This window comes from Macrotis lagotis, chromosome 1 (assembly GCF_037893015.1).
Source record: "Macrotis lagotis isolate mMagLag1 chromosome 1, bilby.v1.9.chrom.fasta, whole genome shotgun sequence".
NCBI lineage: Eukaryota > Metazoa > Chordata > Mammalia > Peramelemorphia > Peramelidae > Macrotis > Macrotis lagotis.
Window position 1 is genome coordinate 850,199,002 of NC_133658.1, and position 23,551 is coordinate 850,222,552.

The 23,551-nt window shown below is 47.4% G+C and overlaps 1 protein-coding gene and 1 long non-coding RNA gene across 3 annotated transcripts; one reads left to right on the forward strand and one right to left on the reverse strand.

The window, feature by feature from the left end:
- The first annotated feature begins 1,384 nt into the window (after positions 1-1,384).
- Positions 1,385-20,796, forward strand: ZC3H12A (zinc finger CCCH-type containing 12A). Of its 2 annotated transcripts, XM_074217561.1 has the most exons (6): positions 1,385-1,527; positions 2,665-3,225; positions 12,121-12,260; positions 14,026-14,260; positions 15,230-15,336; positions 15,759-20,796. In XM_074217561.1, the coding sequence occupies exons 2-6, from the start codon at positions 2,708-2,710 to the stop codon at positions 16,718-16,720; spliced, it is 1,962 nt and encodes a 653-aa protein (XP_074073662.1). In that variant the 5' UTR covers positions 1,385-1,527; positions 2,665-2,707; the 3' UTR covers positions 16,721-20,796. The 2 variants fall into 2 exon arrangements, with proteins under 2 accessions (XP_074073662.1, XP_074073663.1); XM_074217562.1 differs by lacking the exon at positions 1,385-1,527 and having other exon boundaries at positions 1,774-3,225.
- Positions 6,348-8,905, reverse strand: LOC141508716 (uncharacterized). Its single transcript, XR_012474486.1, has 3 exons — positions 8,788-8,905; positions 6,651-6,840; positions 6,348-6,451 (listed from the first exon to the last, which is right to left on the reverse strand). It is a non-coding gene; the product is annotated as an uncharacterized LOC141508716 (long non-coding RNA).
- Positions 20,797-23,551: the final 2,755 nt, after the last annotated feature.

Consider the following 23,551-nt stretch of genomic DNA (forward strand, 5'->3'; position numbering starts at 1 on the left):
ATATCACAGAATTATCCCCGCCTGGCATATAGTAAAAGTTTTAAAATGTTTTGATGCCTGATTGCTTAACTATGGTTAATTATTTGACTCCCTTCCCCCCCCCCAAAAAAAACCTCTCTGGGGAGGCAAGGACGGGGTTTCCCTAGCTGGTAGAAAACAGGGCTCCCTATCCACACAGTAGGCTCTGATGTGTGATACGTAGGTGCTGAGAGACAGATCCATCCCCAATGCCCCTGAATAGACCTATCTCTAAAACTCAGTGAATAGAGAGGGATGGATGGATGATTTCTCCTGCCCAGGAGATGGTAGGCATCTTGAAAGCAAGTGATGTTTCTGTCTCTATTCGCAGTGCTTTGTCTATAGTAGATGCTCTTGGGATTGGACTGAATTTAATTGAATGTAGTTTGGGAGAATAGTTGTGAGAGTGAGTGAAGGAGGTCACCTGTCATGGGAATGGTCAATGTCTGTGCATGTATGTTTATAAGCACATACACTTACACATATATAGACATGGCTATGTCTATGGCTTTTAGAATTAGAAAAGAGAGCCCAGATATTGTGTGCCTTATCTCACTTGTTTAATCTTCCGACCAGTCCTGAGATAGGTGCTGCAATTATTAGCCTCCTTTGACAGATGAAAAGAAGCCAAGACTCCAGGAAGTGAGGTGTCTTGCCTCCTACAGCGGGTGTTCAATGCGTTTCCCACTAAGCCCAGCTGCTGAGAGGGAGCGCATGGGAGTGTAGGAAGCGCCCCACTGTATCTGCCCCCAGGCCTGCCTAGGTGTGCGCACCTCCTTACAGCAAACTCAGAGCAAGACCGAGTTTAGAGGTTCTTTAATTAAATCACTGCGTTTTACAGATCAGGAAACTGAGGTCCGACCGGAGGAAGGGGTTGACCCTGGGTTTTGACCCCAGGTCTTGGGGATCCTGAACTCTTTTCCCATTAGATGACTCTGTTTCTCCCCGCTCCCAAAGGTTTCAAAAAGAAGTAGATGTTGAAGGGACGCCTGGTGTGGCAGGAGGCAGCTGCCCCCCGGCCCTCCCCTCCCCTCTCCTCAGGCGCTGGGCCAGGGCCGGGGCCGGGGCCGGGGCCGGGGCCGGGGCCGGGTGGCTTCGGCCAGCCGGGACAGCGCAGGCCGGCCTCGCAGCCCGGGCCGCCCCCCACCCCCCGGCGGGCCCGGAGAGGGGCTTGGGGGGGACGGGGAGGCGGGACCGGGGCGGGCCGGACGGGGGGAGGAGCAGGAAGGGGCGGGGGCGGCGGCCGCTCCGCCCCCCGCCTCTCCTCCCCTGGCCGGCCCGGCCCGGCCCAGCCTCCTCCTCCTCCTCCTCCTCCTCCCTCTCCTCCTCCTCCTCCTCCACTCCTCCTAAAGGGCCGCCGCCGCCGCCGCCGCTCCGGCGCTCCGCGTCTTCGGAACCGCCACCACCTGTCGGGACCTGCCCGCCCCCCGGTATAAAGTCCCGGGGACGAGCCCTGCCCCCCGGAGTCGGACCCCCATGGAGACACTGCTGGGGACGGCGCACGGCCGGGTAGGGAGATCAGGGCGCGGGCGGGGTGCCGACCGGGGCCGGCCGGGAGGTCTGGCTCCCCAGCGCCGGTCCGGACGCTCCTCCCCCCAACTTAGCTGAAGTTGTCCCCAAAGTGGGCACAGAGCCCTGGGGGAAGGGGGGGGGCGGGACAGCTGCGGGCCATCTAAGGACTGGGCCTGAAGCCGGAGGCCGGGCGGGGGGGGGGGGGTGGCCATCCCCAACTCCCTCCCCCCCGCGGGGATTAGCCTGGACCACTGGGGACATTTCCTAAGCGCTCACTTCCCCCCACCGAACCCCTCCCTTCACCCCCACCCCAGTCCTGCCCTCACTTCCCTCGAAAGTTTCCTACGGACTTTTGTGCCCTTTCAGCAGCTTTGGAAACTTCTCTCCCCCTGGGGCCCCAGCTCCGTGACCTTGGCAGTGCCCTGGGACCGTTGTCTCTAGCCGAGATCGGAGAAACAAGGCTCTGTAACCACCCCTCCTCCCTTTTTCCCCACTCCCACCATCACTCCCACGGGGGGGGATTGGGACCCTGGCCTGGGCTTCCCTGAGCTCGGCCACCTGGTTTTCTCTGGCTTCTTGCTCGCGCCCACCCCACTCCCCAATCTGCCAGGGCCATCGCCTAGTTAGAGGGTGGGGAGGGAGAGATACCAGCTGCCCGGGACAAGTGGGAGGGGGTGAGTTCTCCCTTCCCCCAATCAAAAGAGGCATATGGGAGTGGGGGGAGAATTTGGGAGAGGTCTTTAGCCTCCGGAGCCTATTGGGGAGGTGAATCTGTTAGGGAGGCGGGGCTCTGTGAATCTTCTGGGCACTGCATGTCTAGCCTTGATTTCCCTAACAATATGGTGGCCCCGAGTACTGGAGGTTTTGGTTTCACAGAATCACTAAGGGGGGGGGGGGTCTGGTTCCTTCCTTTAGAAATGAAAAAAAACAGACTCAGAGTTAGGAAGTGATTGGTCCAAAAGTCAGTGGCAGAACTGGGATTTGAACCGAGGTCTCTTAAACTTCAGATCAGAGTTTTTTCTGTCATACCAGTTTGTCCATAGAGGAAGCCTAAATGAATGTCTTCCACCTTTTCTCTCCTAATTCTACCCTGACTCTCCTGATTAAGTGAACATCTTTTTGGTTGGTTCACAGAAGCTGGAAGGAACTGGGAACTTGAGTCTTCGGAAAGATAAGGATGAGCATGGACCAGAGGTCTCCCGAGGTCCTTACTCCTCGAAGTGAGGGCCCTCCCCATCAGGCCAATCCTGCCATGAGTCTTTCTGCTGTTCAGGAGAATGCAACCCTGGGCTCTCTTCCCAGGCAGCGGGGGAGCCCCCAAACCAGCCGATCTGGCTCCCCACACAACAAAACTATCATGATGGCCCCAGAACCTGGCCAACCAGAAGGGTTGCATGATACAGAGCTACAGATGAAAGTGGACTTTTTCCGGAAACTAGGCTACTCATCTGGAGAGATCCATGGGGTCTTACACAAGCTGGGACTCCAGGCTGATACTAATACTGTCCTGGGTGAGCTGGTGAAACATGGGCCAGCCACTGAGCGGGAAGTCCCACTAGATGGGTCCCTGGAGTCCCCGCTGGTGCCCCGCGGAGGGACCCCCAAGGCCCCCTCTCCTTGCTCTCTACCCTCTGAGGACAAAGAAGCCAGTAATCTGAGACCAGTGGTCATCGATGGGAGCAATGTAGCTATGAGGTCTGTTTACTTGCTCTGAGTATCATTTTGATTTTTTCTGTTTTCATGCTGATTTACAAGGAGCTTGAAATGAAATGAGCATATTTGTCCCTGGCCCTCACTGGCAATCCTGTAGTCAAATTTGAATTTTACTTAATTTTTTTTTTTTGGTCAGCTAGCAAGTTTCAAGTGTCTGAGGCCAGATTTGAACTCAGGCCCTTCTGACTCCAGGGCCAATGCACTATCTATTGCATCATCTAGCTGCCCCTAAATTTAATTTTTAACCTGGTTCCACGTGCAAGGATAACATGGCAGGGCTTTGCTTGTGGGAGTCTGTAAAACAAACATTCATTAACTGCTGTGGACAGCTTGGCTTTTGGCAATGATGGGTATATAATTCTGCCATCACCAAGGCACAGGTCTACCAGCTAGAATGTTCCATTTATAGAAGAGGATGAGGCATGAACATTTAAATAGGACTCCTCCCTGGATGAAAGTCATAAAGGAGCAATGGGTTTGCATCTCTGCTGACCTCAGTTTCCTCATCTCTTAAGATAACATTAGGTCCAGAAGAATGTGGAGCCCCTAGAAACTCTCAGGTTCTAAGGGGGGAAATGCCAATTCTATTATCTCTCTGAGGAAATATGGACTAGCAGATTGAGTGGCAGGCTTGGAGTTGGGAAGACCTGAGTTAAAATTGCAACTCCTTAACATTTACTAGCTAATTTGACCAGGGGAAAGTCATTAACCTCTGTGAGGCTGAATGTTCTTGCCTTGAAGGGTTGTTAGGCTATATGTAAGGCCTGTGGCAAACATTAAACTCTTGGTGCTAAGATAGTGCCTCTTCAGCTGGGGGAAGGGTTGCCCCTAACTCTTGATTTTTGTTTGGACTAAATGCAGTCAATTCCTGCCCTGTCCTGTCCTGAGTGAGTGGGCAGACCCAAGGGGAGAGCCAAGTGCTTAGGCCTCAGGTGAGTCAGTGACTCACCTGCCCCTCTGACTCAGGGGACTGTCCCTGCCAGAGGTCTGAGCCATGAGGAAGGTGCTTCCTGGAGCTGACTGGGGACAGGGTCTCCTGACAGAAAAGCCTTGGCTTTGTCAGGAACTCCCCTGGATGAGGGAGAAGGCAGTGGGGTGGCTTGTTCAGTTTAAGGGGGATGAGGTGGAGGAAGGGCTGCCTTCCTTCTTGAAGCAAGGACTTGAAGAAATAGCAAGGTCTAATGAGTTGAATTCCCTGCTTTTCTAATGTGGCCCAGCCAAGGGTGATGGTCCTAGAGATGCTCCTGGGAGGTCTTTGGAAAAATAGGTCAAGCTGGAGGCTAAACTTTCCCTCTTAGCCAGCTGGAACAAAAGACCCTGGTGTCTGGAGAGGGAAAAGGTCAGGGGTCAACTTAAGGAGAAAGGAAATGAAACAATGGAATATAGCAAAGAAACTTGAGACCATGAATCAGGAGACCTGGGTTTTAATACTGACTCCCCATGACCTTGGTCTGTTTCCTTCCTCAATTCTCTCCTCAGTAAAATGAAAGCCAGTGAACCACGTCATTGTCAATATGGGTGGGTTGCTATGTGGTTGGTTTGGGGGTTTTATTTTATTCTTTCAACTGGAGACAGAAGGGACTTTCTTGAGGGTTAGTAGAATGAGACACTTCTGATTTTGGGAGGTGGATAGTGATTGTGCTGTCTTTACTTTATATCCAGAGAAACAGGGTCAGAGAGAGAAAGGATCCTAGGATTCTAGACTAAGGATTATGAGTTTGGACAAGGTCATACATACAGCAGATATCTGTGACGAAGGAGTTCCTGGTCTTTTGGCCCTTGCCCAGTGGGATCCATGTTGACCTGGGGGAAATAGCCTTGGTGGTCTCGGACTTTACAATCCACTATTCTCTTGTAGCTTTCCTCATTCAGTCCAGTTCACTTTCTGAACTTGGAACCAAGACAAGCTGGGTTGGGGGCTAACTGGAGGTCGAGGAAAGAATTTCTGAGAGAAAGCCTAGTAGGTCACAGTTGAATTATGAGTGGTCAGTCATAACTCTGAGGGGCTTTTGACCCTCATCCTCCATGTCATGGTCCTAGGCAGAAGTAGCTTGAGAGGGCCTCCCCGCTACCCAAAGGAATTTCTCTTGGATGATTGGACTCCAAAGTGGGAAGAATAGTGTGTATAATCTTTCTGATATGTTATAAATTAAGGATCTGAAGGGATCTCTGTGTGGGTTGATATACTGATTTGGATGGTGTTTGGATGTGTGTAGAATGTAAGTGTCTCCAGGTTAAGGTTGTTTTGAGTTTGTCTTTGCATCCTAACATAGTATCTAGTTCAAAGTAGGTATAGACTATATGGGGATGTTGTGCTGGATTAAGAATTATCTTCCTGGATTGGGAGCCCCCTCTCCGCTGTGTGATGTTGAGCAATTATTCCATTTGCTTCTCTCTAAAATGAGGGGTTTAAATTCCTTTATCAGGCCCTTGGCCTTCCAGAGCAGGAGGTGGTCCCTTTGAGTCCCAGGTCCATGATTCTTCTATTTGGATATTCTTGAAATGGATGAAGAGTCTGGAGTGAGATTAATTTGGGAGGTGTGATGGATCAGGATAGTATGAAGGCTTGTGTGTATTGGGGTACCTCAGGGTCCTGTAAGTGTATGGGGGGCAGGAAGGGGCAGGCATAGAAGTCAGTTTGAGGGCAGGGGGTATTTACACACCGTCAGTTGTGGGGTGGGGAAGAGAAGCTATCTCTGCTTCTTGGCATGTCTGTAGTAGATTGAGCTGAGTCTACAGTGTGTGGGGGAGGGAAGAGGAAGGGGAGGTAATCCAGCCAGGCCCAGCCTGGAGCAGGCAAGAGAGGCCCAGCCCAGCCCAGCCCTGGGAGCCATGTGGAGTGGGAGAGGAGAGAGGTCAGGCCTGGCTTGGGACCACAGTCCCCTGCTGGCTGGGGTTTTCGTTGCTCCCTGGGAGGGGAATTCCAGCCCTGACTTCCTGTATTGGCTGTGTTGCAAACTCCGTCCCTGCCCTGCCTGACTACCACCCCCCTCCACCCCCCAGCCCTCCTGCGCCCCCACCATATGCAAATCGGGTGGAAATTAACCTCTCATTTCCTTCTAAGGGAATTTTCTTAGCCTGTTGCCAAATCAGATTACCTGGGGAGGGCTTCTTCTTCTCTCCCTTCCCAGGGGACTCTGGGAGAGCCTGTCTGGCCATAGCCTCCTCCTTTCCTCTAGTCCTCTCCTCAGGCTCAGGGACAAGCTGCCTTGATTAGAAGGAAAGCTTCTATTAAACATTCAAAGTTGAGAATTAGACCACCCCTCGGGAGAAGAAAGCCACATGTTCCCTGGAACACATTGTCAGAACTAGAAGGGGCCTGTTTGGGTTCAGCTCAAATCTTTTTCCCAAGCACCTACTGTGCCTGGTCCTGTGTTAGACCTTAGAGACTGAGCTAGAGACCTGACCTGTGATTTCTTGCTGAGAGAACTCCTAGGTGAGGTTAACTCCTTCACCAATGCTAGTCTCTGCAACTTGCAGTCCTGCCAGAAGAATTGCCCAGGGCCCTTCACCTTGCTGATCTTAGAGCCAACATGGGTCAGGATGGACTTGAATGCAGTCAGATGTCTGTTGGCTTCCATGAGGCTGTACTGGACCCTGAGGACAAGGACAAAAATAAATAGCTTCCAGTATAGGGTAATGGGAAATGGAAACTTTAGCTTGGGGACCTTCAAGGATAATGGAGTGACTGTCTTTTCCTTCCCACTGAATTATCCTCTCCACAAAAATTGTGTTGGTGATTTTTTTCTTACTTTTCAAGATTTCACACTAATACTGATTTCTCTGAAAGGAGACTGAGTAGAGGATTCTTTTGCGTTCTGACTGCCTGAGATGGAAGAAAGAGACAGATGGATAGAGAAGGGAGTCTAAGACCCTAGAGAGAAAATGGCCTTGAGGAATGAAATAGAAGGGAGTTTTTGGAGACCCTCAAGGAGAAGGGAGTCTCAGATTCTTTCAAAGCCACCCCTAATGGAAGACTTCCTAATGGGCCATGGCAGGGGGAAATGGTGGGAAGGGGGAATGCTGGAGCAACCCTTCATTTTGTAGTTTGAGCATAGGCCTTCTCTTTGGGGGAGGCACAAGCCAAGTCTCAGTGCCCACCCTCTGAGCAGGCATGTGTGTGTGTTGGCACATGTGTGTCCCCACACCCAAGTGAGGTCCTTCTGACGTGTTTATGCCTGTGGGTAAAGAACCCAGAGTAGCATAGGTGTTCTGCCTGAGAGCTGAGGAGGTCCCCAGTTTTTGGAGAGAGCCAGTGAATGGGATTGCTCCCATAAGTGTCTCATCCCACCCCTACCCCAAGCCCTGAACACCTGGGGCCACAGTCTTCTTCCAGGAAACTTCCTCTGACTAACCTCACTAAGTCCAGGAGAGGGTGGGTGGGGGCTTGTGTGCCTTTGAATATATATGATTATTCTCTTAATCAAATGAAGGCCAGCCTTACAGTCAAAAATTCCTGAATTCAAGACCTTACTCTTTTTTTCCCCAGGAAATAATTTATTTATTTATTTTTACAGCAAGGCCTTACTCTTAATTATTCTTACTCCTATTAGCAATGAATGATTCTGGGTCAGTCCTTTAACTTCTCTGTTGTCCCAGGCAACTCTAAAAATCTAATCACGTCAACCAGCCTTTAATGGGCCTACTATGTGCCAACTACTGTGATAAGCCCTGAAGATTCAAAGGCAAAATACAGACTAATAGGAGAAACAGTATGCAAACAATTTGTATTGAAAGGATGTAGACAAGGTAAATTAGCACTAAGCTGAGGGAAAGAATTAAGGGGGATCAGGAAAGACTTCTTGAAGAAAGTAGGATTTAACTGAGACTTAAATGAGACAAGGATTCAGACATGAGACCATCCACCCTGAATCTGTAAAGGGAGTTTTTTTTGGGGGGGAAGTCCAGAATGGGATGGGGGGGGGGGCTTTTCTTCTATTTCCTCTAAATCTATTGCCACAGTCCCAGTTACAGACCTACCCAAAAACTCAGTTGAGCTGCATCACCACAACATCTCCATTCCAATCTTTCTAGGATTCAAGGCTATTTCTCTTCAGCATCTAGCAATGAGGCTGAAGCAGGCAACACAGTAGAAAGGCAAGAGTTCTGGACTAAAAGTCAGATCTCTAAGCCCTGCCACAAACCAAGGTCCTAAGTGTGACCTTGAACAAATCTCTTGATGTCTCTGGGCCACAACTTCCTCCTCTCTAAAAGGAGAAGGGTTGGACTAGCTATCTAGTTATTCTCTTCCCAACTGGTCCCTTCCTGGCCAGCTGGATTTTAGAACACCCAAAAGGGGGATGATAAACAGGCAAGAGGGCAGAAAGGAGAGGGAAGAAATGAGAAGAGAAAACATAGTCTTCCCTAGAGAGGAATGTTTCTAATGGAGAAAAGATAGAGCTATCCTGGTCCTCTGATGACTCCACAAGTTACCCAGAGCTCAGAGAAGAGTCCAGTGGGGGCAGAATTCTTAGAAGGGACCTTGGAGGTCCAAGGCTTCCTTTTCAAAGAGGAAATTCAGATCTAGAGGAGACCTAGGCTTACCTAACTTGTAATGATGGTTCACTGCCCTGTACTCCTCCTCCTTCCTGCTCAGCTTCCTGGTATCCTTTCTGGATACCTACCCTGGGAACTTCATTATGCCCTAACTAGGGGCCCTCTGCCCCTCCCCCCAGCTGCTCTCTGAGTTAATGTTGGGCTTGGTTGGGAGGAGAGTGGGCAGGCGGACAGAACGCCCCAGAAATAGGAACATCCCCGACAGGATGTGGTTTTCAGCGGCACTGCCTTCTTTATGTAAGATTAGTCTGTCTGATTTTGCCAGATGTATGAGGTCTCAATTCACATTTGGGGTGGAGGGGGAGTGTGGGGAAGGAGGAGTAGGTAGTGGGAGAGAGGGCAGTGGGGCCAGGGAATTGGCAGCCTGAACCTCCTATCCCCAGTCACCAAGGCTCTAGATTGCTTGGAAACCCTCTTCTACATGGAATTAATGTGCAGCAAGCCTGGTTACATGGCAACTGTAGGGTACTGAATTGACAGGAAGAAAAGGGGGTAGTTTATCAGACCCTTGTCTTTCCTGATTGCCCTCCTAGTCAGGCTGGCCTAAGGAGGAAAGGGGCTATTTAGCTCTAATGTCATTGTTTTTCCACTGGGGGGGGTGGGTGGGAATGGAGATCATTACTCTCAGTTTCTAGACAGAGAGACTGAAGCCCAACCATATTGAGTAGAACCCAGAAGTCTGGTTATCTTATATTAGGTACTCCTTAATCCCACCAAACCTCCAGTCTAGGGGAGTTTATTAGAGCAGGTCTTCTTAAGCCTATGACTTGAACCCACTGGGTCCATCCTAGAGACCTTACTTAGAATAATGTATTTAGGTACATAAAATAAAATGCATAGGATTATAAAGCAAGTTGATTATAAAAAGAATAGATACAAGTGGTTAGAGAAGAGGAAGGAGATTTTGCTCTTCCAATTCAGGTCACTAGGGTCAGTTTATTGAGTGGCAAAAGGTTTCCAAAGGTGGATTTCTTCAATGTCCAAATCCTCTTTCTGCCACTTTCTACCTTTGTGACCTTATGATACAAGCACTTCATCCATCTCTGAGCCTCAGTTCCTTCATTTGTATAATGAAGGATTTAAATTCATTTGTCTTGGATCCAGTGCTAGACTTTGAATCCTGAAGATCCTAGATTCCAATCTTCCATCTGGTACTTATTACCTGTATGGCTTCAAGCAAGTTACTTCAAAGGTCTTCATTTTCCTCATCTATAAACTTGAGGGGTGAGGTGTGAGTGGGGAGGGTAGATTAAGTGAGGTCTCTAAGGAGCTATGATCCTATGATTCTAAGACCTGTCATTTCAGCAAAGTGAGCCTTCCCTCCACCAGTTCTTAATCCTGTCCTCTCTGGCCAGAGATCATGCTGGTGCATCTCTTCACTTAGCCAGGTTGGTTTTCACACACTTAAAATCCGTTTCAGCCTGGGTATGGTAGGTTCTTTGGAGATTGCCTTTGGCCTGTGGTCTTCTAGAGCCCAGGCTCTGTTGGGGCAGTGGAGAAAGATTTTGAGAGGAGGGGTGAAGGAAATGACAGATGTGTTATTCCCCAACTTCTCTTAATCTCAATGCCTTTCCTCTTATTTATCTTGTATATAGATTGCTTCATAAATATATTTGCATGTTGTCTTCTTCATTAGATTATAAACTCCTTGAGGGCAAGGACTTTATCTTTTGCCTCTTTTTTACTCCTAGTGCCTGCACTGAGCAGGACTTAATGTTTATTGAATTGAATTTTCATACCAAAAGACCAAAGAAACTCTGAACCTAGCAGGGATATTTTAGGTCAGATCTGCTGGTCTCTCTATAACCATTCTTTTTTTTTTTTTTTCCAAAGCAGTGGCTTGCCCAGGGCCACACAGCTAGGCAATTATTAAGTGTCTGAGGTCAGATTTGAACTCAGGTACTCCTGACTCCAAGGCTGGTGCTCCATCCACTGCGCCACCTAGCCGCCCCTCTATAGCCATCCTTAAACCCACCAAGGTCTATCACCTCTAGCCTATGAAAATAGCTGGAGATTGAAAGTTTGAGTATGGGGTTGATTTAAAGCTGACATGATCCTGATCCTCTCTGAAGTCTTCCAGCTTTCTCACTCCCAGAGTTTTGAACTTCATTTCCTATCTTGAGATGTCATTATAGGTTCAGAGTTGTATAGGACTTTAAGGACACACATATAACACAAGTTGTTTTAGAGATGGGGAAACCCAGACCCTATAGAGGAAAAAATTCCTTTGTCTATGTTCAAACAAGTTAGGGCTGGTACTCAAAACTCAGCTCTCTTGACTCTCAGTTGTAAAATTCTAGAATTTCATTGAATGACTGAGGTTTTTTTTAAATAGTAGGAAAGGATCTCAGGAACCATTTAGTCCAGTCCCTTTTTTATCAATGAGGAAATTAAGGGTCCAAAGAGGGAGAAAGGGACTTGCCTCATATCACATACAGCAAATTCATATAGGGAAACAGGGCAAGAGACCACATTTCCTGCCTCCCTGGCCAATGTTTCTCCTTGAAGACATTGTTTGGAGATAGATGAGGTCATATTATAATAACAACTATATTTTTGTAGAGCTCTAAAGTTTGCAAAGTGCTTTACAAATATTCTCTCATTTGATCTTCATAACACCCCTGGAGGTATAGGTGCATTATTGCCCCCATTTTATATATGAGGAAATGGGGGCAGAGATTAAGTGTCTTGAGACCAAATTTGAACTGAAGTCTTCCTGACTCCAAGTCCACCTGCTTTTCTCATGTATATGATTTTGCTACAGTTACAGGTATACTCATAGCATCTGAAATGGTGAAATGTATTTATAATAATTTTATAACATAATTAGAGAGGTATTTTACACAAGAGGAAATTGAGGCCCAAAGAGAAGTGATTTGCTTTAAATCAGACATTAGGTAGTTTAACTAGATTTCAAACTCTAGGGTCCCTGACTTCTCTTTCCACAAACCAGCCTCAGCTGATATTGCAAGGTGTATTGGCCCATGGGGATTGGGAGCTGCCAAATTCCAGGGTGTTTCCTCACTTTGGAGGGGGAATAGGACAGGGACCGGGGTGGGGGGGGGATTCCCTGGTGGTGGCACTCTGGGAAACTGGGATGGAATGTGAGCCAGAAGGCCTAAGGGATTTAGCTGTTAGTACCCACTTCTTCTTATTCTTCAGATGAAGAAATTGAGGCCCCAAGAAAACATGTAGTAACAGTGTCAGGTGAAGCTTCTCCCCCTTCCTATCCAGCCTGCCAAAAATTGAATCCTTCATCCTATACATCACTTCTTTTCTCCTTCTAAATGGATTTATATGTGATTTCCACTCATCTTCTAGCCATGGAAATAAGGAAGTTTTCTCTTGCCGGGGCATCTTGCTAGCTGTGAATTGGTTCCTGGAACGCGGCCACTCAGATATCACAGTGTTTGTACCACTCTGGAGGAAGGAGCAGCCACGTCCTGATGTACCCATCACAGGTAAGAGGAGATATGGAAAGCCTAAGCCTTTGGGAATGGGGAAAGAAGTAGGGGAAGGATAGGCCTTAGGTCAGGGAACTTTGGCAAAGTCAGAATCTTGGGAAAGAATGTCTACCTCCTCACTTCTCCACAGCTTCCCAGTAAGGATTCAGAAAAATTAGGATCAGACAGCAGCTTTATGTTTTCCTCCCACTGCTCTTCAGCTGGATGCACATAAGTCTTTCTATTTGGGCTAATGAAAGTCATTATATCTATCTTCCTGTCTTTGGGCAAGAAACCCTATCTTCCAGCCCACTTTCCTCTTGCAAGATCTCTAGGTTGAGGACCCAACATTTCTGTAGGAAAGGAGCCCCTTGGGCCTCTCAGAGTCTTAAGGTTCCTCAGGTGAAGATGTGTGTTAACTGTGTGGGAACCATGGGGGAAAGGGAAACATGGATGCGCTGCTGTTGCTGCTGGTCATCACCAGCACTGTGGTACCGCCTGGGTCAAGGTCATGATTGTTGTGCATCTCAGTGGTGATCAAGTTGATCCCATTTCTAAGACCTTTGAAGGTTTACAAAATACTTCCTATACACCAAGCCCATGAGATCAGTAATGAATGCAGTCCATTTTACAGATGAGAAACTAACTTCCCCTTAGGTCACATAGCTAATATAAGAGGAGCTAGAGCTTCCAACTCAAAATGCTCAGCAGCTTGAGGACCTCAGCTGGCTGGGAAGAACTCAGTGATACCATACTGAGCATTTCCTTCAGAAAAAGCTATATGTATTTTATTAAACTGAGAACCCAAAAGGGTGGATATTTTGGGGTTCTTTCCCTCAATTAAAAATCTTTTCTTGTGAATCCATTTGAGCTGAAACCAACCTTGGTATTTTCTAAAGCTGTTGGTTCAGAATGAAACTAGCAGCCAGATATTCTTTGCATTGAACCAGTATTTGAGGGTTTTCAAGTTCCTAGCAGACAGAATCATAGACTTAGATCTGGAAGGAACAGAGCTCATTTAGTCCCCACCTACCCCCATCCCTGTCATTGTACAGATTAAAAAATCAAGGTCCACTCCTAGTGGTCAGGGGTCTTGGAGGTCATCGAGTCCAGACATAACTGGTTTTAGACCCGGAAACTGAGGCCAAGAGATGTTACGTGACTTGACTTAGGTCACACAGCTAGTAAGCAGGAGAGACAGGACTGGATCCCAATTATTCTAATACTAAAATCCAGCATCCTTTGCCCTTACATCTTTACTGCCTCAAGCCCTTACTGCTGTGGGGAAGACTCCAAGATGGTGTAAATGGGTGCTAACCTTTGAATCAGAAGTGAATGAATGAATGAATGAACATCAAATACTTGCAGTGTGCCAAGTTCTTCACCATGCAGTGGGAATACAAATGGGAAAATATGACTGCATTTTCTCTCAAGGAGTTAACATTTCTAATAAACCAAGAAGACCTGACTTCAAGACCCACCTTAGTTAGAAAGTGGACAAGTCACTTTCTCCATCTGAGTCTCAGTTCTCTAATCTGTAAAATGGGGAAGATCCCATCTACTTCATGAGGTTGTATATGTTGAGACTTGAATGAGGTGATATGTATAAAGGCTTATTGCCTATTATTCAATTATCAAGGCTGGAAAGAGGAAATGCCGCCCCTGCACTCAGTGGTCCCTAGCCCTAAAAGGGGAGACTCTTGAATCCCTGGGCAGAGGTCACCAAGGCCAGGCAGGCAGTTCTGAGGTTGTCTACCATCGGCTTCCTTCATCCTCTCTGTAGATCAACACATTCTTCGTGAGCTGGAGAAGAAGAAGATCCTTGTATTCACCCCATCCCGGCGAGTGGGGGGTAAGCGGGTTGTGTGCTATGATGACCGATTCATAGTGAAGCTAGCCTACGATTCGGATGGCATCATAGTCTCCAATGACACCTACAGGGACCTGCAGTGCGAGCGGTTGGAGTGGAAGAGGTTCATCGAGGAGCGGCTGCTCATGTACTCTTTCGTCAATGATAAGTATGTCCCTCAATCTTCTTCCCTGCCTGTCATCTCCCAGACCTGAACATGGGGCAGTGAGGGTCTCCAGGGATTTGATTTAGTTCAAACATTGATTAAACACATACCTGGGTCAGGCATTGTGGATGCAAAGATGAAAACAAAACAGATGTTGGCCTAAAAGAATTTGCCAGCTTCCTGGGGGAATATAACATAGATACAATGACACACACACAAATAACAAAGTATACAAAGGACTACAAAGTGATCTCAAGAACAGGAGAAAGGATTGAAGAAAGGTTTCCCGTAGGAAATGGGATCTGAACTCTGCTTTAGTGGAAGCCAGGGATTGTCCAGATTAGCTGAGGAGAAGGGTCAGGGAGAACATTTTAGTCCCAGGTACATCAGTGAAACAAAAGATCCTCCTTGCTCTTAACTGGGTGCCTGTACTGAATGGACACCAAAGGAGAGCAGACATGGAGGTCTGTGCTGGAGTGGCTATCAGGTCATCAGACCAACTGGTGCCATTAGATGAAGACCCGGCAAGCTTGAAGCAGCAGGTTCAATGCCAACCTTACTTCTTAGTGGCCAGGTAACTTTGGATGTGTCCCTTCCCCTGCCTGGGTCTCTTTCTTTAAGATAAGTTGGTCTCTAAGGTCCCTCCTTGGCTCTTTAACCTTATGGTCCAGTACACATCATCCAGGTGTCCTCTATGTCCACACCCCTACACACAGTAGTCTCTAACATGCTGCCGTAGTCATCCTCATTAGAGGATGAGAATGAGCAGGCTAGTATCTGAAGTTCAGACCATATCCTCTCACTTAAATTGGGGGTGTCATCAGGAGATCTGACTCTCCAGAGCATGCTAACCCCAGGACTTGGGTCTTTTCAGAGCTCTTCTCCTTGGGGACCTTATAGGACTAAAGCAGAAGCTAGGGGCCTGACTTCTAAGCCCACGAAGCCAGGGACTGAGTCTCTTGTTTTTGACAGGTTCATGCCACCTGATGACCCTCTTGGCCGACATGGGCCCAGCCTGGATAACTTCCTCCGGAAAAAACCCCTCGTACTTGAGCACAAGAAACAGCCTTGTCCCTATGGTAAGACTAACTCCAAACACCTCATCCCTTCACTCCTGCCCCTCACTTAAGTCCACCTTCCAGAAGTCTTCCATGGACACAACTATCAAGTGTCCATGACTAGAAGGGTGAGGCCTAGGTCTTAGCTATGTGTCCTAGCCCTACCTTCCCAAGCTGAGGACCTTGGGCTGACTCCCAGCCACATTCTGGCCTTTAGCTCCCACCTCTATACTGTGCTGGGCTTGATGACCTCACTTGTTCCTAGGGATGGCTCCATAAATTCCTTCTGCTCCATTTTCTCCTTTAATTCTTGGTATTTGTATGATTGGATGAAAGTGCTGGAGCAGTGAAAACTCTGGTTAGTGTTCTCCCTATTCCCCTGAGCCTCCCCTCAGAGCCACCCTGAGCCCTGGCCTGACTCACTCCCACAAGTCTCCCCGCAGGGAAGAAGTGTACATATGGGATCAAGTGTCGGTTTTACCACCCCGAGAGACCCAGCCAGCCCCAGCGCTCGGTGGCAGATGAACTTCGAGCCAATGCCCGGCTCTCCCCACCGCGCACTCCTGCCAAAGACAAGAAAGGCCGCCAGCCCTCCCCTGCATCCATTCCTGCCCCCGGGTCCCTGCCTGTCAAGGATGATCGAGAGCATTGGCTGCTAGAGAAGAAGTTCCCGGGGGCCCAGCAGATCTCCGGAGGCAATGGAGATGGGCAGACTAAGGCCTTCACTCAAGGCAGGAGTCTGTCAGGCATGAGTAGTGACTTTGGCCAAGCCGAATGGGCTTCCCCTCCCCTAGACTCCCTCTCTTACATCTCCCAAGACTGCCTAGACTCGGGCATCGGCTCCCTGGAGAGTCAAATGTCAGATCTCTGGGGTGGCCGGGGAAGCAGCAGTAGCAGCCATGGGGAGTCTGGAGAGCCTTCCAGGTCTAGGAGCAATGGCAGCAATCAGCAGAGGTGCACCATCCTAGGACGAGGTCATCTCCTGACCTATGGCCCTGAGCACCCTCCAGGCCCTTCTTCCCTCTCCTTCTCAGGCTATGGGCGCCCTGTGGGCACCGGGCAGTTCAGTATCCCGGCAGAATACCCTCCGCCTCTGGGGTATGCACCACGAGAGTATTGGTCAGAGCCATATCCATTGCCCCCACCCACAGCGGCTAGGGCTGCCCCGGTCCTTCGGGATCCCCACCTCCTTAGTGCCCCAACAACCTATGGTACTGAAGCAGCGACATGGGGAGTTGGGACAGATAGCTTCGCCAAGGAGCGAGCTAGCCTGCGTGTGAAGCTCTGTGGCATCTTTCCCCCACACCTGGTGGAGGCTGTGATGAGACGCTTCCCGCAGCTCCTGGACCCCCAGCAGTTGGCAGCTGAGATCCTCAGCTACAAATCTCAGAACCCAAGTGGGTGAGACCTGGAGAGTCCCTAGTGCCCCTCACAGCCCCTCAGGGGGTAGGGGTGGGTATGGACATGGGTTGGGGGCTGCCTCAGTCTCCCACTGAACCCAGCCCAACAATGGCAGTGCCCCCAGTCTATCCCTGGGACACTACATGGACCAAGTTAGTTTTTAACAACTCCCCTTGTCTTGGCACAGGAACCCTGTGGGTTCCTAAGCATCTGCCTGAGGGAGAAACTTAAAGTAAGAAAGGGATCCCAGAAACCAAAGAAATACTGTAACAATTGATTCTGGTCATGGACTAACGAAGACTTTTTATCTGCCTCGTGTCATATGTCTCTCTCCCATCTGACTGTCCTTTCCTCTTGACTTTCTGCTCTGTCTCATTCTCTTAACTCTCTTCTATTTCTGTCTCTTTCTCATCTATTTGCTCTGGGTCTCTATCTCTCTCCTCTCACTGTCTGCTCTGGATCTCCGTCTCCGTTCAAGACCAGAAGCGATTGCCCTGTTGGTACACATTGTATCAGAGTTTAATGATGAGACAATAATGTTTGTCCTGTGGCTGATGCCCCAAGCCCTCTCCTTCTCGAGGACAGGAAGGAGGGAAGGAGAAGCCAGGGAGGGGAGGAGTCTTGTTTCCCTCCTTTGCATCTCCAGCTCCCTCCCTCCAGGCTCTGTCCTTAGGATGACAGCCTCTCACCGGCTGGTTCGGCACCGTGTGCCCTCCGAGGCCCTGGCCAGGGCCCCCCAACCATGTACGCCAATGATGCCCCAGGGCCGGCGAGGTTTCATGTTAGTAGTTGAGAAGATGGTTTTTAAGAATCTCTCTCTCCTTGTGCCTGCTGTGGCTACCATGTCTGCTTTATAGTTTCCCTCCCTTAGGTGTGTGTGTTTTTTTTTCCTCCCAGATCCCTGAGAACCTGGGGGCAGGGTCAGCAGAGACTTGACCCTTCAGTAAGACAGTGCCCAGAGGATATCAATGCTAGTCTCAGACAGGTACCTCAACCTTTGTTGAGGGACCACCCTGCCTGTCCAGGGGATATGGGGGATATATGGGTTTATGAAAAAGTATATTTTACATAGGAAGTGGTTACTTCCTACTGTATTTCCAATAAAATTTTGACTTAGATTAGTTGTGTGTATATATGTGTGTGTGTGTGTGTGTGTGTGTGTGGTTGTTTCTGTTTGCATTTTATTTCATGTTTTTTGGTTGCAGTGGAATTAGGAAATAAGATATGTCTCCAGAAGATAGAGCTAGTCACTAATAGGGAAAATTACAGGAAGGTGGCTTTGGGCCTGACAGAAGAATGAACTGCCCAGAATTCAGAACTTCTCAGCCATAGAATAGGGTGCCTTAGAAGTTAATGAGCTCTCTAGAAGTTAGATAGCAAGATATCAGCCCCTTGGAGAGCAGCTAATCTAGTTACCCTCAGAGATCCCTTCCAACCAGGTCTGGGGAAAAGGAAACCCAAGACATACCACTTGTGCTACCCAGGTTCTCCTGCTTGGGGAGGGAAGCCTCAGAGTTCCAGCATTTGAAGTCGCCTGCCTTCTTAGGAAGTCCAGGTTTAGGTTCCATCACCTTACACACACACACACACACACACCCTTTGTTGGGGATTCCCCAATACATACATGCTGACGGCAATGGCCCCCTTCAGAGGAAGGAGTGGGGGAAAGAGGGCCTGCCTGTTCCTCTTTCCAGTCTTGCTGGTTAGTTTGCTGGTAGGGACTAGCTACACTAATGACCTCTGTGAGAAAACACCAAGGCTTCTTTGGAAAGAGCTAAGAGGAACCTAGGCTATTGGACCCAAAAAGCCAGAGAGGATCAGTTCTCTTGGTTCTCAGGGTCCTTAGAATTCATTTAGACCAAATTCTAATTTTACAGTCACATGCCAAATGTCCTACATCAGAGCTGTGAAATACAAGAATGCTGCTCAACAAATTAAAATTTAACTGGAAATATGTAACAAAATAAAAATTCAATGAAATATCAGTTAACATATAGTTTTCTAAGTTAATAAGTATCCACTGAGGTTCCTTGCAATGGACATCATGGTCCTGGATCAACCAGCTGCCAAAATGGTGCAGCCCAACTATTTAATCATATTTCTTTTTCCTACTCAAATGTCAAGGACTACGGGATAAAATGTATCCTATTATATAGCCTGGCATTGTTCTCTGTGACTTGATTCCAGCCTTATTTCACTTTTATCCCTTTCATGCACTCTCCTTTTCGTCCATACTGGTCCACAAACTGATCCCCAATCCCCAATCCCCAAGCTCTCTCTACTCCATCCATTCATGCAGGACTTCTCCAATGCCATCAACACAGCTCTGGTATAGTGGCAGGACATAGGATTTAGAGTCAGAGATCCTACGTTTGAATTCTAGGCTAGTAACTTGTCTGGCTTTGGGCAAGTCACTTTCCTTCTCTGGCCCCAGTTTCCTCATATGTAAAACTAAGGATGTTATGCCAGAAGATCTAGCAATATGCTTTTCTTTCCATTCATTTATCTCAAAGGTTCCTTCTAGCACAAAATCTAGGATCTTTATCTGCCACTAGATTTCGATGCTTTTGACACTATTCATGTGTAGCCTTCTTTAACTTTGCCTGGTTCACCAATTCTAGTACAGTGCCTGAGTCATAGAAGGTGTTTAATATATTCATCTTGATTGATTAATTGATAGGAAAGAATAGCAGGAGGTGGTATTTGAACAGGAGAGATTTTTTTAATTTCCTTATTTTTATTAAGAATTTAACAAATAACCAATAAAATTAGCACATCTAGATGAAAGTAGAACAGAAAATTAGAATTAGATCTAAAATTATGGATTGCTAAATTTAGCATGCTTTTCTTTTTAAAATATATAATATAAATTCAACATATAACTTCCAGAGTTGCCCTAATGAACTGTGATTCTTTCTGACCTTCCTTCTCATCTGTATATTTTTAAAAACCACTTTAATGTCCCTCTTTTCTTTTTTGTCATCTATTCCTAGCCTGCTCTCCCACCCAATCACCAAAGTTTATAAAAGAAAGGGGGGAAAAGAAAAACAAAACCCTTACATAGACATCAAGCAAAGAAATTCCCAAACTGACATGGTCCAAAACTATGTCTTTATTGTGCAACTTGAATCTATCATCTGTCAGGAGGGGTTTTCTGAAATCTGCCTTGGTCATTATAATGATCAGATTTTTTAAAAAATCTTTCAAAGGAGGTGATTAGGTGGAGCAGTGGATAGAGCACCGGCCCTGGAGTTCAAATCCAACCTCAGACACTTAATAATTACCTAAGCTGTGTGGCCTTGGGAAAGCCACTTAACCCCATTTGCCTTACAAAAACCTAAAAAATAATCTTCCAAAGGTTGTTTTGGGTTTTTTTTTACTTTGTTATAGTATCAATTGTTCTTCTGATTCTACTCAACTTTGTATCAGTTAATATAGGTATTTTCAGGTTTATCTGAAACAATCTTTTTTTATAATTTCTCACAGCACAATAGTGTCCTGTTAATTCATGTACAATAGTTGATATTCAATAGTTGATATTCAGCCATCCCACCATTGTAAGACACGCCTTATATTTTCAGTTCTTTGCTATAACTAAAGGAGTTCCTATAAAAATATTTTTCCTACATATAGGGGTCATTTCCTTGTTTTTATGATGTCTTGAGGAAGTATAAGGTGCCAGAGAGGTGTAGCTTGGTGAGATGATATATACTGTTTAGTAGTTTTTTGGACATATTTTAAATGGGAGAATAAGAAAAATGAGGTGTGCATCCCAGATATGGGTATCAGTCTTCACAAAGGCAGAGAGATGGGAGGTGGAATATTGAGTACGGAAAAGCAGAAAGGTCAGTCTGATCTGACTACAAAGGTCAAGAAGGGAGCAATGTGGACAATTAGCCCAGTTGGTGATGAGTAGCAAAGGCCAGGTAATGAAGATCCTGGAGACAATACAAAAGAGATTATGAGCAAAATAGAGGACAGAGCTGCAGTTTTTCATCTTTAGATCTCCAGAGCTAAGTATAGGATCTTGTAGGGATTGGGCACTTAATGTTTAAAAAATTAAATAGGGGTGGCTAGGTGGTGCAGTGGATAGAGCACCTGCCTTGGAGTCAGGAGTACCTGGGTTCAAATTTGACCTTAGACACTTAATAATTACCTAGCTGTGTGGCCTTGGGCAAGCCACTTAGCCCCACTGCCTTGAAAAAAATCTAAAAAAAAATTAAATGGAGTTTGTAGGAGAGCCAGGATCCCCCCCCACAAGTCTCCTAAACCAAATTCCAGATTCTTTCTTCTACTCCATCCATCAGTTAGTTTGGGTCCCATTGGGTTCTGACTTTCCCTGTTTTCATCTCATCTGGGATAGGCAACTTTTGACTTGGGGTCTGAAGAGTAGAAAGGGTAACATAGCCAAATATGGGCTGCCCTGCTCATCTTTGCACTACTACCATCCCCAAAAGATGGGGAAATCTTGAGAGGGAGGGGCTCCCATCTGGAAAAATTAGGCCCTCCACCCCAGCTAGGTGCCACCTCGTGGGGAAAAGGAGTAAGCCTAGGGAAGGGCAAAAGGTTGATAGGCAATTGGTGACCCAGGTATACTGGAAGAGGGTAGGGGTGGCTGACATCCTTGGCTTGGCTGAGCCCGTGGGATTAGGGCTCTGCCCTTCCTGAGAAAGAGAAAGGGGGAAATTTTCCTCCTGGGGCTGCCTTAAAGGCCTGAGCCTAGGAACTCAGCTCCCCAACACAGGTTAGAGCTCTAGTCCTAGTCCAGGCAAGGCTGGGTGAGGCCACGCCCGCTTCCAGGAAGCGGTGACTCAGGCTCAGACCTAACCCAAGCCTCTAATATTAGCCAGGTGCTCTCTGACACTGGGCACGTTTGGTCTCTGAGCTCAGAGCCCCACCCTTGGGCGATCTGGGCACACCCCCATTCCACCCCCTTGAATTGCTCTGGGTCTCCGGTCTTGGGTGAAGAGGTAGAGGAGACCCCTACTCTAGTCTCCCCCTCCCCGGCCCCACAAAGTTTGAGAGACTGCCCAGTTCAGTTTCCTGAGCTGGGAGGTGGCCTCAAAGGCTCCTTCAGGCTCCTTTCATCATCACAAGGCCGGGGATGCCAAGTTTAAACCTGGTACCTCCCATCTTATTTGCATCTCATTTGCATAAGTATTTCAGTCCTTGTTAATTGCTCTCCTGAGCTGGTTGAGGTCTCAGCTGTGGCCTTTGCTCTGGACTTCTGGTCCCAGTATGGCTCACCTGCCCCAGCACAGCTCACCTGTACCAGCTTGGACTGTCTTTATCTGTAGTTGTTTCTTGATTCAAGTCACAGGATCTAAGGATTTAGAGTTGAAAGAGACCTAGCATCTCTCCTATTTCAAACTTCTCAGTCTCTTCCTTTCTGTTTCTCTCCATCTCTCTCTCTTCCCTTGTCACCACTTGCTTTTCTTTCTCCTTCATTTTTTTTCTCAATCTTTCAATCTCTTATCTTTGAAATTCCAGCCAAATCAGAATAGAACCTGGGGGTCCAGATCATTCAGAAGTCCCTCAAAGCTCTGGAACCCAGCTGTTGGGGTCCTATTGTTCTCCCAGACCACCCTTGCCAGAGCCTGTGGTCATCTCTGGTCTGTGCTGATGTGTTCTGGAGCAGTGGGGGACATGTCTGACCATCTGGACTCAAAAACTGAGCTTTCCAATGTGCTAGGCCAAAGCCAAGAAGGGACTGGTGGGTCAGAGAACTGAACAAGGGAGTTGGGACTCCCTTCCCAGAGAGGCTGAGTCACTATGACATCTGTAACCACTATTTTTCCCATCTCAGTATTCCTGCATTCAGGGAACTCTTTCCCGCCTCCCCTCTACCCATTTCCCAATCTGGCTTCCAGGCAGGGCCCTTCAGGGGAAGCAACTTAGGGCTGCGAGTCAGACCATTTCATTTTGAGAATTTAGTGTGATAAAATCGAAAAAGTCCTGTGGCAACTCAAGTAAGAAGACTTGAATATAAATCTTGAATCTCTGGTTTACAACATGTGGGACTTTGGGCTTGTCTAGTCATCTAGCTTTGCTGAGCTTCATTTTCCTTAACCTATAAAATGAAGTTGGACTAGCCAGCCCTCTTTTCTTTTCCAGTTCTAAATTTGTGATCTGATGACACACTGAGTGTTTAAGAAATGCTTTCAGAGTTATGACATAGCCTGTTTGGGTCAGCTGATTTTTTTTCATTGTTTTTTTTTGTTTGTTTTTTGAAGTTTACAAGGAGAAAGGACCATGAAGAACATTTAATTGAACTGAGAATCAGGATTTGTTTTTTCTGCCTCTAGTTGAATGAGTCCTATTTAGGGGCCTCAGTTTCCACATCAGTAAAATAGAGCCTGGTTCCTGAAAGGACAAGTTAGGTCATGGGTAAGATGTCAGTTCTTAGGAAAGAAGGCTCAGCTGGGAGCATCCAGCTGGTTCCCAAGGACTTGTCTGTCCATTTGATCAATTCCTTCCCTACTTGATAGTATTCTAGAATGTAAAAGATTTGGAAGGAACTTTAAAAGTCTAATCCAGGGCAGCTAGGTGGTGCAGTGGATAGAGCACGGGCCCTGGAGTCAGGAGTACCTGGGTTCAAATGTGACCTCAGACACTAATAGCTGTGTGGCCTTGGGCAAGCCACTTGACCCCATTTGCCTTGCAAAAAAAAGACCTAAAAAAATTTTTTAAAAAGTCTAATCCATCCTCAACTTTGATATTTGTCCTTGATTCTGGAAGAAGACCATGACATCAGAGAAGTGATGCCCTGACATGCAAGTGAATTGAGTGTGTGTATGGGGTGGTGGTGGTGGGGGTGTTGCGCTGCTAAGTCACC

Bases quoted from the DNA above. Each gene is read 5' to 3' on its own strand.
- ZC3H12A (XM_074217561.1), top strand. From the start codon at position 2,708: ATGAGCATGGACCAGAGGTCTCCCGAGGTCCTTACTCCTCGAAGTGAG. The intron at 14,261-15,229 runs GTATGTCCCTCA...TGTTTTTGACAG, and splicing joins TACTCTTTCGTCAATGATAA to GTTCATGCCACCTGATGACC. The intron at 15,337-15,758 runs GTAAGACTAACT...GTCTCCCCGCAG, and splicing joins GAAACAGCCTTGTCCCTATG to GGAAGAAGTGTACATATGGG.